The 13,944-nt window shown below is 47.1% G+C and overlaps 1 protein-coding gene across 2 annotated transcripts; it reads right to left on the minus strand.

Annotated features, from left to right (window-relative positions):
* Window positions 1–397: 397 nt before the first annotated feature.
* Window positions 398–4,044, minus strand: LOC123165710 (uncharacterized). 2 transcript variants are annotated; one of them, XM_044583407.1, is made up of 5 exons: window positions 3,756–4,044; window positions 2,454–2,737; window positions 2,025–2,248; window positions 1,238–1,394; window positions 398–679 (listed from the first exon to the last, which is right to left on the minus strand). In XM_044583407.1, the coding sequence occupies exons 1-5, from the start codon at window positions 3,779–3,781 to the stop codon at window positions 651–653; spliced, it is 720 nt and encodes a 239-aa protein (XP_044439342.1). In that variant the 5' UTR covers window positions 3,782–4,044; the 3' UTR covers window positions 398–650. The 2 variants fall into 2 exon arrangements, with proteins under 2 accessions (XP_044439342.1, XP_044439341.1); XM_044583406.1 differs by lacking the exon at window positions 398–679 and having other exon boundaries at window positions 720–1,394.
* Between the last annotated feature and the right edge of the window lie 9,900 nt (window positions 4,045–13,944).

Consider the following 13,944-nt stretch of genomic DNA (forward strand, 5'->3'; position numbering starts at 1 on the left):
TCGCAACCAGATACTGGAGTCCAGGAGCTAGAGATCCCGAGGATGATTCTACGTGGAGTTCGGCTTCGAGGAGTAGTTAGGAGGTCCCAGGCAGGAGGCCTTGCCTTTTCGATCGTTGCTACTTTTGTGCTAGCCTTCTTAAGGCAAACTTGTTTAACTGTCTGTACTCAGATTTTGTTGTTTCCGCTGACTCGTCTATGATCGAGCACTTGTATTCGAGCCCTCGAGGCCCCTGGCTTGTATTATGATGCTTGTATGACTTATTTATGTTGTAGAGTTGTGTTGTGATATCTTCCCGTGAGTCCCTGATCTTAATCGCACACATTTGCGTGCATGATTAGTGTACGGTCAAATCGGGGGCGTCACACTAAACAACAAAGTGGCCAATGCATATTCACATACAATGACATGATAAAAACAACACCACAATTAGAACGAACTGAAAAAGAATTATCAAGTTCTTCAATCCACTCAACCCGATAACCTTACCTGCACCATGGCCTAATTCATGATTTCTCTTCTCATATAGCACACAATCGTTGTAATGATTCTATGCCTCATCTCTACTATTGAACAAATCAAAGGAGTTGCCTTTGTAACGAAGTACTTGTTCATTGCATGTGGACCATGAATCGTCGACGCTTGGACACCTACCTCTTTACACCGCATACCACTTTGTCTAAAAAGAAAGAGAAAAATATTTCAAAAAGGAAGGCAAGTTAAAAATAACACATCATACATAAGCCACGTAAGCATTTATCACTCATGTCGTGGTAACGATCCTGGCAGTAAGGAGTAGGGGTATGAACGAGGGCAAGATCTAGTTGTGGCGTAGGTGTGACACGGAGATTTTACGAGTTCGGCCCCCTCATGGTGGAGGTAACAACCCTACATCTCGAGCTTTGGAGTTGCGTTTTTCTCTTGTGTCTGAGTATTACAATGGATTGCGATCACTTGTCCATGTGCTATGGGGTGGCTTATATAGAGTGTGTCACCCCCTGTCTAGCTATGTTATATAGGGATTTAAGTGATTGCATTGATGGTGCGCACTACAGATAGTAACTGAGGAAGCAAATGTTGGCAGTACGGGCAACCACACGACCTCTATAATCACCAGGCCATGACCCTTTAATAACATCAGCAGAGATGATAGTGGCTGCAACCGTTCTGGAAAGTAGCGCAGAGGTGATCTCTAGTGTGCAAAAATTACCAGCCCAACGACGACAGGCAAGCTCACCATATTCTCCAAAACCATATCCATACTCAAACGCTCGAGCCATCAATGTTTCATCTTCACACTCTGCTGTGCCCTTCACTTTTAGTTGAATCTCAAAGACAACAGGGTCGATCAACGCAATTGGGCGACACAGGCCAGTCAATTGCAAAAATGAATCCTGCAAGCATCATTTGTTACATATCCAAATTAGTACTTGACCACCCTATAAAGTCAGTTTCTTTTCACAATTACACAATGTTGTGACAACCACACCTGCCAGCACTCAGACACCCGTGTCTTTTTCCCTTTTTTGGATTTGAGATTGCTGTTCATGCCTGACTGACACTTGGGACACCTAAACGGCTTAATCCTAAATCAGATCCATGTGTCCATGCCTGAGCAACACAGGTACCACCACCTTGGATAAAACTGGGGTGGATTCAGCCTATGGTTGTGTGCTTACACTTTAATAGGTAGAGGACGCACAATAGGCACTTTGGTAGCTCATGGTTGAAATTATATACTGTTAAACAGTTGACAGAGTAGGATGTATTTATTCCAAAACATTATTTGTATTTTAAATTTGAAAATGAAACCCGATTAACAAGCGACCAAACATCTCCTCTGCACCCATATGTAGGCAGCCAAGAGGCTGCTTAGCATGGCCTTGTGTCTAGAGATACAGGTCAAGTCTGGATGAGGAAGATAACCTTACCTTAGTACGGAAAAGACACACAGGTGCAGAGGACAACACTAGATTATGTTAAGTTAGTAACGGCAGCATGAGAATTAAGAAGAAGAAACTTACCTGTTGAGTGAGAATTTGGGGGTCATCCCTTGTCTGGCTGAACAGAAGGTTGCGATTGCGATCCAAATTGTCTCGAGCGGCAATGAAGCCATATACCTCCACTGGCCACCTGATTCTCCAAATTTCATTCTCCATGACTTTGATGGAGAAGATCTGCAAGAAACTGAAGGGGCCAGCATGTGCTGGGATGGTTCCATATGTATAAAGTGTGGGAGTCAAAAAGGCTGCAGCCAAACAAAGGGAAAGATACAAGTAATTAGCTCTTGCCACACCTCTTAATTCAGGTCAACAATATTAAACTGACCAAAAAAGATCCCCTTTCTAGTTAATTACTCTACTAAGCAAGCTTTAGGTAAGGAACAATGTAATCTACTCAAGACATAATAGAGTAAGAAGAAAAGAAGAGCATGAGTCATATAAGTAGATTACTGTAGTCTTCGAAGGAACCACACTTTCCACCCCAAGTGTATTCCCAGAAACGACGGTATGAAACCACATCTTCTTCCTCGTCCGTCAACATCTCCATGTATGATCTGCATAACCCAACTTGCTTGGGGCTAAAGATTGTGTCGTTCTTTGCTTGTTCCTCGATCCCACCATGCATCGATTTTGTTTTTGTGGCATCAAGCTTTTGATCTGAGAATGAATCAACTAGTTCTTGTACTGCTTGTGCTGATGGTGGCTGAACAGTATGTCCGACATGTTCATCACACCTGAAAAGGGAACAAGCTCCAAGAATAAGATGGTATTTTAGCCACTGAAAAAAATATAGCGAGGCCCTTCTCCAAATGCTACACAAGTTATAGCGCGCTAATTGCATGCTATATTTCAAAATAGCGTTTGCAAAAAAAATGCTGAATATATCAAATATAAAGTATTTCAGCAACTAAATTTTTCCTAGGAGCAATACATGCACAAGGGCCAAATCCAAGCCATGAACAGAACAAGTCAAATAGTTTGAATATAGTTTCTAACATCAACAACCACAATTTTAAGAGTCTCCAACATCAATAGCTCAGTACACTATCAATGCCTACTGAGAACTGAATGCCTACTAAGCAGAACTGAATGCCCACTCAGGCAACTTTGTTTTTTTTTTTTTGCTTTCCGGTCAGATGATACAGGCTCACGTACATATGCTCATTTTACTTTTTTCTACTACAGTTTCAGGAAGCTGTGTTTTTTGTAGAGCAAGAACATCTGAGGTCCTTCCTTTGCATGATGTTGCTTAGTTAATAGGAGAACTCACACCTGCGCTAACAACAAATAGTAATACTGCCATTTAACCATGCTCAAGAGCTATTTACCAGTTCAACAGTTATGCTATCCTACTAATTTCACAGCTTGAGTTCAGTACAGAGTATAAGTATAACACAAGCTACACTTTATAGAGAAGAAATAATTAACTATATTGTACTGTTTGCATGTTTTCCATTAGTGTATGATTACAAAGTCAGAACAAACTTGTGGCCTGACAAGTAACAACTCAGCTAGAGCAAATAGTATACAGTTAATTGGTCAAAACCATAAACCATATTCAGGCTATCAGCATCTTTCTATGGATATACAGGGGATCTCCTTCTGAAGCCCAATTTCCTTTGTTGGTGCTCTTGCCGGGAGATAGAGATACCCTGCTTCTGAATCCCGTTATCCTTTGGTGGTTCTCTTGCCGGCGGCACAGCATGACACGGGGAGGGCAGGGAGATGGCGCGAAGGAGAAGCGGGCACTACCTGGTGGCTGAATGCGTGGCTGACATCACCCACGCCCTGCTAGGCTGGAGTCGAACTGCAGGAAGACGTCGCCGCGAGAGGATGCTGCTGCTACCGTGAGAAGATCTTGCCGCCGCCGCTCCCGAGAAGAACTTGCCGCCGCCGCTGCCGACCAGATTGTGCCGCTGCCTCCGCTCACGACAAGTTGTTGCCGCCGCCGCCGCCGCTCATCTCGGGTGGGAAGGGGAGAAGTTTTTTTTAAGGGGTGGATGGGGAGAAGTTGAGAGCGAGGGTTGGGTTGGGTCCGTTCGTGTGAGAAAAGAGTGACCAGAAGGTTGCGGCCGAGTGGTGGTCTCGGCTTTTTGGGCCTGCTGGGCTGTGCTGCCGTGGTTTTCTTAGTTTTGAGCCGAGTGTACGTTAAAACGTTACACGCTACAACCTTATAGCGCCCCCTCAAAAAAAAAAAAAAATACAACGTTATAGCAAGGTATAGCGTGCTAATCACACAAATAACGTCGTACCGGCTAAACTTGCCAAACGTAGGTTTTTTTTTCCGCGCCTCCGCCGCCGCCGGCCGCCCTCCCTCCCCCCCTCCCGGCCCGCCCCCCGCGTCGCCTCCCCGAGCGAGGCGGCCGGGACCCATCTTCCCGCCAACGCCTCCTCCTTCCCTTCCCCTCCTCCCGCCGCCGCCGGCCTGCGCCGCCGAGCCCTGCCCGCGTGGTGTTGGCGGCGGCGGCGACCTTCCCTTCCAAGTGCGCGGTGCCATGGCTCGGGTGGTGGCGCCCCGCGGCGGTGCCCCTCGGTCGACGGTGGTTCCGGCAGCGGCGGCGCAGCTCCGGGTGGCCTAGAAGCAGCGGCGCGGCCACTTGGCTGCGCGCCGGCACGGTGGATGGTGGCGGCGCCCTCCTGGCCCAGGTCTGGGCCCTTTTGGGCCCCATCTGGGTCTGGGCGGGCCTGACTCGGTCTCGCCTGCGGCGGCTCCGACGAGGGCGGTGGTGGCGCGGCTTGTGCGGGGGGTTGTGGAGACGGCGGCACATCTACTGCAGCTCGGCGACGGGTGCTTCACGAGCCCCTTTTGGGCTTGGCCGGGCCTCGAGGGCCTGGTACGCTTCCCTTGCCGCGTCCGGCCGGTGACCGCCGATGGCGGTGGAGGTTGTCTCCTCCGGCGTGGCTGCTGTCGCTGCCACTCCTCGTTCCCGGCTGCTCCCTCTCGTCCTCGTCGGTCTCGCTTCGATGACCATGGTGAGGCGGCGGTGACGATGGCAAGACCGTTGTGGCGCACGTTCGTGGGTGGCTTGTCTGGTGGAGCGCGTCGGACCGTTCGGGGTTGTGGGTGTTTGGCGGATGGGAGAAATCCGTGCCGGCTTGCCAACACCGACGCGGTGACGCCCGTGGGCGCCATCGTTCCTTCCTGAAGGGTGTCGGGTCTTCCCCTTCCCCACGCCCCTCCACGTACCGGGGAAACCCTAGGACCTGTCCGGGCAGCAGCGTCGTCGTCGTGTTCCTTCCTGAAGGTGCTGCTTGGTATGCGAGGTTCGAGGTGCCTGCGAGGTGGTACATCTCCGGTGGGCGCAACGGTTTTGGGTTATCATCGTTTTCGTCGATCCGACGCTGTTAACATTATTTTCTCTCTTCTTTCTCTTTTTGTTTCTTTTGGGCATGCTTGTGCTGTTTGCCCCAACATTGGACTCTTTGTTGTATCAGGCGGTTGGTATATCTATATAGCAGGGCGAAAGCCTTTTTCTTAAAATAGCACGCTTTTTTTCGTTGATATTTTCCTTGATTTTAGCTTTATAGAACTAGATATACTCCCTTTGTCCGGAAATACTTGTCATCAAAATGCATAAAAGGGGATGTATCTAGACATATATTAGTTTTAGATACATCCCTTTTTATCCATTTTGATGACAAATATTTCCGGACGGAGGGAGTATATTGTTCTCGACGGTGATTCAGGTATGACAACTAGTACATATATTAGTGGCGGAGGTAGGGGGTGGACAACCTAAAATTGAAAAATAGCCTTTATAGTACTATAGTAGAAAGGTTGAAAATATAAGGAAATAATAATTTTATATGTTTTTTTGAGCGGCAAATAATTTTTTATGTATAGTTGTACTTTTGGCCCACCTGTCCCAGTTTGCTAGATCCGCCACTGACATCTATGAATAAAATCCAGTACTCTCCAACACATCATTCCAGCCGTCCCATCAGTCTGTGCAATGTGCTTTATAATATAGCATCCAAAGTCATTTTTAACCACTTGAAGGTAGTTTTACCTGATATAATTTCTGAGGAGCAGTCAGCGATTTACCTGGCAGATTGATTACTGACATCATTACATCCTATGAATGCCTGCTTCATGGAGAGGAATAAAGCAAAGAAACACCGGTTGTGTGCTCTGAAATTGGACATGATGAAGGCATATGACCGAGTGGAATGGCCATACCTGAAAGCTATTATGCTCAGACTCGGTTTCACAGAAAGGTGGGTGAGTATCATTATGAGTCTTGTGACTACAGTCAAATTCTCAGTTATGTTTAATGGCAAAAAGTTGGAGGAGTTCAAACATTCACGAGGAATCCGACAGGGGGATCCAATATCTCCATACTTCTTCTTGTTAGCAGCAAAGGGCCTGTCATGCCTACAAGAGAGTCATCCAATCTGAATGGTCTACAAGTGGCGCCTTCGGCACCCTCGATCAACCATCTTTTATTCGTTGGTGACAATCTGCTATTTTTCAAGGCAAATAGTGTGGAAGCCATGGAGGTGAACCATGTTCTGGACATATACTGTCAAGCGACAAGACAAAGGGTAAATCTTCCCAAATCCTCTATATATTTTAGCAAGGGTGTTCCGGACAACGTAAGGAATGATATTAAGGTTTTGCTAAACGTTCCAAATGAAACCCTGAACGAGAAATATTTGGGCATGCCCTCTGATATTGGGAACTCAAAAAATGGTGCTTGCAAATACTTGAAGGACCGTTTATGGAGCAAAGTTCAAGGTTGGATCGAGAGGACCATGTCATCTGCAGGCAAGGAAGTTTTAGTAAAGTCGGTTGCGTAGGCAGTGCCCGTTTTTTCTATGTCTTGCTTCAAGCTTCCAAGAGCTTTGTGTGAACATCTCAATATGCTGATCCAAAAGTTTTGGTGAGGGAGCAAGGAAGGTAAAGGTAAGCCACATTGGGTATCGTGGAAAACAATGACGCAACCGAAGAGCATGGGCGGTCTTGGCTTCAAGGACTTCGAACTTTTCAACCTGGCTATGTTAGCTAAACAGGCATGGGGATTGTTGCAATAGCCTGACACACTCGGTGGTCGCCTGCTCAAAAGTGTTTTATTTCCCATCTTCTTCAATATTGCATGCATAACTGGGAAATCATCCTAGTCAGGTATGGAGGGCAATCATAGAAGGAAGAGATACATTAAAACAAGGTCTAATCAAGAGGATATGAAACGGAGAATCAACCAACATCTGGGAGGAAAATTGGCTGCCACGAGATGAGATGTTGAGAACCTATGGGTGTCGAACCCAAACCCCCCCTGTCCTTGTTTCTGAACTAGTTGATTCTACCTCTGCTAGTTGGAACAAGGAGCGAGGGGAAGAAACCTTCATGCATATGGACGTGAATATACTCTTGAAAATTCCTCTTTGTAAATGAAATATTTAGGATTTCTGGTGTTGGAACTTTGAGAAAAATGGCAACTTCACGGTCAAGTCTGCTTACAGGATGTTGGTGGCTACAAAGCAGCGGAGGGAGTGGCTTGAGGGTATCTCGGGGTCTTCAAATTCATCTATGGAAGAAGGGGCGTGGAAAACACCGGTGCCGGGCAAAATTCGCATGTTTTTATGGATTTTATCAAAGCATTCCCTACCAACAGAAGATATTAGAGCTCAGCGTCAAATGGCAAATGATAGTTTGTGTGGTCTTTGTGGAGCACCTGATTCCTGGAGGCACTCCATAGTTAATTGCACAATGGCAAGTGATACGTCTCCAACGTATCTATAATTTTTTATTGTTCCATGCTATTATATTATCCATCTAAAATGTTTTATATGCATTTATATGATTTTTGGGACTAACCTATTAAACTAGAGCCCAGTGCCAGTTTCTATTTTTCCTTGTTTTTGAGTATCGTAGAAAAGGAAAACCAAACGGAGTCCAATTGACCTGAAATTTCACGGAGATTATTTTTGGACCAGAAGAAGCCCACGGAGCATCGGAGATGGGCCAGAAGAGTCCCGAGGCATCCACGAGGGTGGGGGCGCACCCTACCCCCTGGGCGCGCCCCCCTACCTTGTGGCCGCCTCGGAGACCCCCCTGACTTGTTCCCGACGCCAATACCTCTTATATATACCCAAACTTCCAGAACATAACCTAGATCGGGAGTTCCGCCGCCACAAGCCTCTGTAGCCACCAAAAACCAATCGGGACCCTACTCCGGCACCCTGCCGGAGGGGGGATCCCTCACCGATGGCCATCTTCATCATCCCGACGCTCTCCATGACGAGGAGGAGTAGTTCACCCTCGGGGCTGAGGGTATGTACCAGTAGCTATGTGTTTGATCTCTCTCTCTCTCTCATGTTCTTGATTTGGCACGATCTTGATGTATCGCGAGCTTTGCTATTATAGTTGGATCTTATCATGTTTCTCCCCTCTACTCTCTTGTAATGGAATGAGTTTTCCCATTGAAGTTATCTTATCGGATTGAGTCTTTAAGGATTTGAGAACACTTGATGTATGTCTTGCATGGGATACCCGTGGTGACAATGGGGTATTCTATTGATTCACTTGATGTATGTTTTGGTGATCAACTTGCGGGTTCCGTGACTTTGGGAATCTATGCATAGGGGTTGGCACACGTTTTCGTCTTGACTCTCCGGTAGAAACTTTGGGGCACTCTTTGAAGTTCTTTGTGTTGGTTGAATAGATGAATATGTGATTGTGTGATGCATATCGTATAATCATACCTACGGATACTTGAGGTGACATTGGAGTATCTAGGTGACATTAGGGTTTTGGTTGATTTGTGTCTTAAGGTGTTATTCTAGTACGAACTCTATGATAGATCGAACAGAAAGAATAGCTTCGTGTTATTTTACTACGGACTCTTGAATAGATCGAATAGAAAGAATAGAAAGAATAACTTTGAGGTGGTTCCGTACCCTACCATAATCTCTTCATTTGTTCTCCGCTATTAGTGACTTTGGAGTGACTCTTTGTTGCATGTTGAGGGATAGTTATATGATCCAATTATGTTATTATTGTTGTTGAGAGAACTTGCACTAGTGAAAGTATGAACCCTAGGCCTTGTTTCAACGCACTGCAATACTGTTTGTGCTCAGTTTTATCATTAGTTACCTTGCTGTTTTTATATTTTCATATTACAAAAACCTATATCTACCATCCATATTGCACTCGTATCACCATCTCTTCGCCGAACTAGTGCACCTATACAATTTACCATTGTATCGGGTGTGTTGGGGACACAAGAGACTCTTTGTTATTTGGTTGCAGGGTTGTTTGAGAGAGACCATCTTCATCCTACGCCTCCCACGGATTGATAAACCTTGGGTCATCCACTTGAGGGAAATTTGCTACTATCCTACAAACCTCTGCACTTGGAGGCCCAACAACGTTTACAAGAAGAAGGTTGCGTAGTAGACATCAAGCAGTTTCTGGCGCCGTTGACGGGGAGGTTAGTGCTTGAAGGTATATCTTTAGATCTTGCAATTGAATCTTTTTGTTTCTTGTTTTATCACTAGTTTAGTCTATAAAAGAAAACTACAAAAAATATGGAATTGAGGGTGCCTCATATGCTTCATCTTTTTAATGTCTTTCGTGAAAATGATGGAAAGGAAAATTGTGCTCAAGTACTAGAAGAAGAATTACATAGAATGCTTGGCTTAAAATATGTGAATGATGAGCATGATTTCAATGTTGTTAGTATGAATACCCATGATGCTAATGATATGCAAAGCCACAAGCTTGGGGAAGCTATGTTTGACGAAGATGATATTTTTTGTGCCCCAAGTTTTGATGAGCAAATTTATTATGATGATAGCATGCCTCCTATTTATGATGATTATATTGATGAAAGTGGGTTTGGAAGAGTGTCAACTTTAGGAAGTAATGATCCCACTATTTTGGAGGGTGTTGAATCTTATTGTGATAATTGTGAAAGTGGATTTGGAGAGGTCATGACTTTATTTAGTGATGAATCCAGTATTTCGGAAGAGGTTCCAATTGATTATGAGAATAAAGTTGCTATCTATGATGATTATTGTGATGACATGTATGCTATAAAGAATAATGATAACCATGAAACTTGTCATCATGATTTTACTTTTCAATTGGATTATGCCTCACATGATAGTTATTTTGTTGAGTTTGCTCCCACTATTATTCATGAGAAGAAATTTGCTTATGTGGAGAGTAATAAAATTTCTATGCTTGTAGATCATGAAAAGAATGCTTTATGTGATGGTCATTGTCGGTGTCAAAACCGGTGGATCTCGGGTAGGGGGGCCCGAACTGTGCGTCTAAGGCGGATGGTAACAGGAGGCGGGGGACACAATGTTTACCCAAGTTCGGGCCCTCTCGATGGAGGTAATACCCTACTTCCTACTTGATTGATCTTGATGATATGAGTATTACAAGAGTTGATCTACCACGAGATCGTAGAGGCTAAACCCTAGAAGCTAGCATATGATTATGACTGTCGTTGTCCTACGGACTAAACCCTCCGGTTTATATAGACACAGGAGGGGGCTAGGGTTACACAGAGTCGGTTACAAGGGAGGAGATCTACATATCCGAATTGCCAAGATTGCCTTCCACGCAAAGGAGAGCCCCACCCGGACACGGGATTAAGTCTTCAATCTTGTATCTTCATAGTCCAACAGTTCGGCCAAAGTATATAGTCCGGCTGTCCGAGGACCCCCTAATCCGGGACTCCCTCAGTAGCCCCTGAACCAGGCTTCAATGACGATGAGTCCGGCGCGCAGATTGTCTTCGGCATTGCAAGGCGGGTTCCTCCTCCGAATACTCCATAGAAGATTTTGAACACAAGGATCGTGTCCGGCTCTGGAAAACAAATTCCACATACCACCGTAGAGAGTACAATATCCCCCAAATCTAATCTAGTGACAAATTTCATAGCGTGACATCACGCCATGGCCCGGTCATTACGAACCGTTTTCCCAGCCGGCCACTGGACGTGTTGCGAGGCGGTTTTCTTGGCACGTCTTGTCGGCCCAGAGATCGTGTCCCCTTATCACGGGATTCTTATCAATACGGGTGTGGGTAACCCAATCGTGCCTGCTGGTATGACTCCTCGATTTTAGGCAAGTTCCAAGCGGCCACGCGGAGGACACTTGATATTCACCCTCTTTATAGAGGGGCCAAGGCCTGTCCTTTTCTTCTCGCGCTCGATCCTTCCCTTCCCCCACCTCGAATTCCAACATCCAAGGCTCAGGCTAAGCGCTTCAGACCTTCAATCATGTCCGGATCCAACCTTCAAGGCCGGTGGATGACAGAGGAGGACATCAAGAAGCTAAGAGAAGCCAGGTATCTGACCGCCGAAATCTCGCACAGGCTGCCTGCTCAAGGGCAGGTCACCCCCACTCCCGAACCCAACGAGAGTGTCGTATTTGTTTCCCACTTCCTCCGAGGGCTAGGCTTTAGTCTTGATCCCTTTGTTAGAGGGCTTATGTTCTATTACGGGCTCGATTTCCATGATCTAGCTCCGGATTCCATCCTTCACATCTCGTCATTCATTGTCGTGTGTGAGGCCTTCCTCCGCATCACCCCACACTTCGGCTTATGGCTCAAGACCTTCAATGTGAAGCCGAAGATGATCAATGGGCGACACGCAGAATGCGGAGGTGCCATAATAAGAAAAGGCGCCGATGCTCCATGGCCAAAGGGTTCCTTCCCGGAGATGTTCAACTTATGGCAGCGGGAGTGGTTTTACATCACAGCTCCCCGAAGTACTAAGTGGGTAGCTGCCCCCGCCTTCCGTTCGGGCCCCTCGCCACAACTGGCGTCATGGGTCAACAAGGGGCTGGACTGGGGGCCAGTTAATGACGTGCTGACATTGCAGAGTCGCATCCGAGATCTCCTCAAGAGAGATGTCAGCCTTGTCAAGGTAATGCAAGTTATGCTAGTTCGTCGGGTCCTGCCATGCCAACGTCGACCTCTCCGTATGTGGGAGTTCAACCCAGAAGGACCGCGAACTATTCAGCAATTCTTCGGTGTGACGCTCGAAGAGATGTATGGATTGTTCTTCGGATCACGAATAAAGTGTCCGGACACCACCGAGGATGCGGGTCTCAACTGCAACCGTCCCGATACCCACGTAAGTAATTTTGCGGCCGAACATGCTGTCTTTTTATTTGTCGCAACATCATCCTGAAAAAAACCGCTCTTTGACCAGGACTGGATAAAAAGGGCGAAGATGATCAGGTGTTCGGCCCCCCTTCCCGAAAGCTCACCGGATACCGTACTAGCCAAGATGCTTGAGCATGCACCTTATCAAGTGCCATCAGGGGAAGGTGAAGGGGGGAATAAAGAAGCCGAAAGCGGGCCTCACCCATTACTCATCCAAACCGGGGGAATTAGTGTCTCTGCGAACGAGGATAGTCGGGGAGAAGAATCTAAAATTCCCTCTCCCCAAGGAAGGAAAAGGACCGCCTCTGAAGACTTGGAAACGAGGGTTTCCAAACGAGGGAAGAAACCTTCGCCAGGGGGCCCTGCCCCGGAGGGCATCCTTACCGCACAGTGCCCGCAAGGGGATCAGCCCTCCACCGAGCTGTAAGTGAACAAGAGTACTTTTGGTAAATATATCCTGCTTCATCTCCGAGGACAATAACTGAGACGTATGTCTTGCAGTTCGGATCGTAGCCCTTCTCGACAGAGTTTGTCTTCGGGGGATCTTCTTCCGGAGATGATGGAGAGCGAAACGCCTCCCCCTGTCTCCCCGCCTTATGAGGTGGACGACCCTGAGGTGTCGTCACGGAGAATTTCTCCTGATCCGCCAAGGCCAGAAGGTAACCCTTCGGCCACCCGAAGTCCGGAGTATTCGGCTCCTAAGGAGAGCAACAGAAAGAGTCTGGGACTGTCCGGTGCACGACCGGACGCACTGATGGGTCTTCTGGAGCAAGCGGCTACCACAGAAGCGCATCGTACTTTAATGGGTACGGTGGTTGAGAGGATTTCATCCGCCAAAGTGGGTTGCATGAAGCTTTTATGAGCCTGCTAAGAGGCTTTGAGGTACGCAAAGTAATATATATATTTTTTGATGGTACCGCACACGCTAGGTGTGCCCTATACAGATAGTAGCCCCTGAGACTCTGGTTGCTGTCCAAAGGCGGCAAACAGAGTATCATAGTCCCAGGTAATGATCATGCTGCTTTCATGTGCAGGCGGCTGAGGGTCTGGTGGCTGGCCGGACTGGTGAGTTTGCGGAACTGAGGCGGCAGCTTGATGCGGCAGATGCCGACATCGTGCTTGTAAACAAGCGGCTTGATGAGGCACAGGGTATGTATTTTTCGGTGGTTAACAGATATTAAGAGGAGCATGATGCTAGTATCTATAATATGTTGTGACTGCAGATGGAGCTGCCGCCGTGGAGACCCTTCGGGCGGAGCTTGCCCGAGCCAAGGAACAAGCCAGGAGAAGTGATGCGGCCGCCCTCAAGGCGGCCGAAGAGTTAAGAGCCGAACAGGCTGCTCATCGCCAGAGCGAAGATAAAATAGCCAAGATGGCTGTTGAGCTGAAGGATGCCGCCGACTGGTATGAGCTTCTTGAAAAGGAAAGCCAAGCGAAAGCGGCGGACCTGAAGGAAGCCATGGTAGCAGCCAAGGAAACCCGCTCCAAAATCAGAGCGGCGAAGCAGAAGCTTCGTCAAGACGGAGATATCACGGCTGGGAAGCCATTTTTGTTGCGGACGAAGTTCGGAGATCCGAAGTATGCCCCTCTGGATCAATTATGGAGTGCTACAAACGCGTACTTGGACTTGGCAATGAGTGTTGCTGACGCGACTGAGTTTTTTGAAGATCAGAAAGATCATGAAGTGGAAAGGTTGTTCTGGTCGCAGTTCAGTGCTGCCACGCGTCCGCTGCTGTTAAATGAACAAATGGCCGAGTGGGCTGAGCTCCATAGATTGTCTGGACTTGCCATGAGGTCTGTCGTGGATCATCTGTG

This window comes from Triticum aestivum, chromosome 7D, assembly GCF_018294505.1.
Source record: "Triticum aestivum cultivar Chinese Spring chromosome 7D, IWGSC CS RefSeq v2.1, whole genome shotgun sequence".
NCBI lineage: Eukaryota > Viridiplantae > Streptophyta > Magnoliopsida > Poales > Poaceae > Triticum > Triticum aestivum.

Coding starts and splice junctions, on each gene's coding strand:
- LOC123165710 (XM_044583406.1), bottom strand. CDS start 3,781: ATGTCAGCCACGCATTCAGCCACCAG. Junction 2,738..3,755: donor GCCACGCATTCAGCCACCAG/GTAGTGCCCGCT, acceptor TTCCCTTTTCAG/GTGTGATGAACATGTCGGAC. Junction 2,249..2,453: donor TGGTTCCTTCGAAGACTACA/GTAATCTACTTA, acceptor GTTTGGCTGCAG/CCTTTTTGACTCCCACACTT.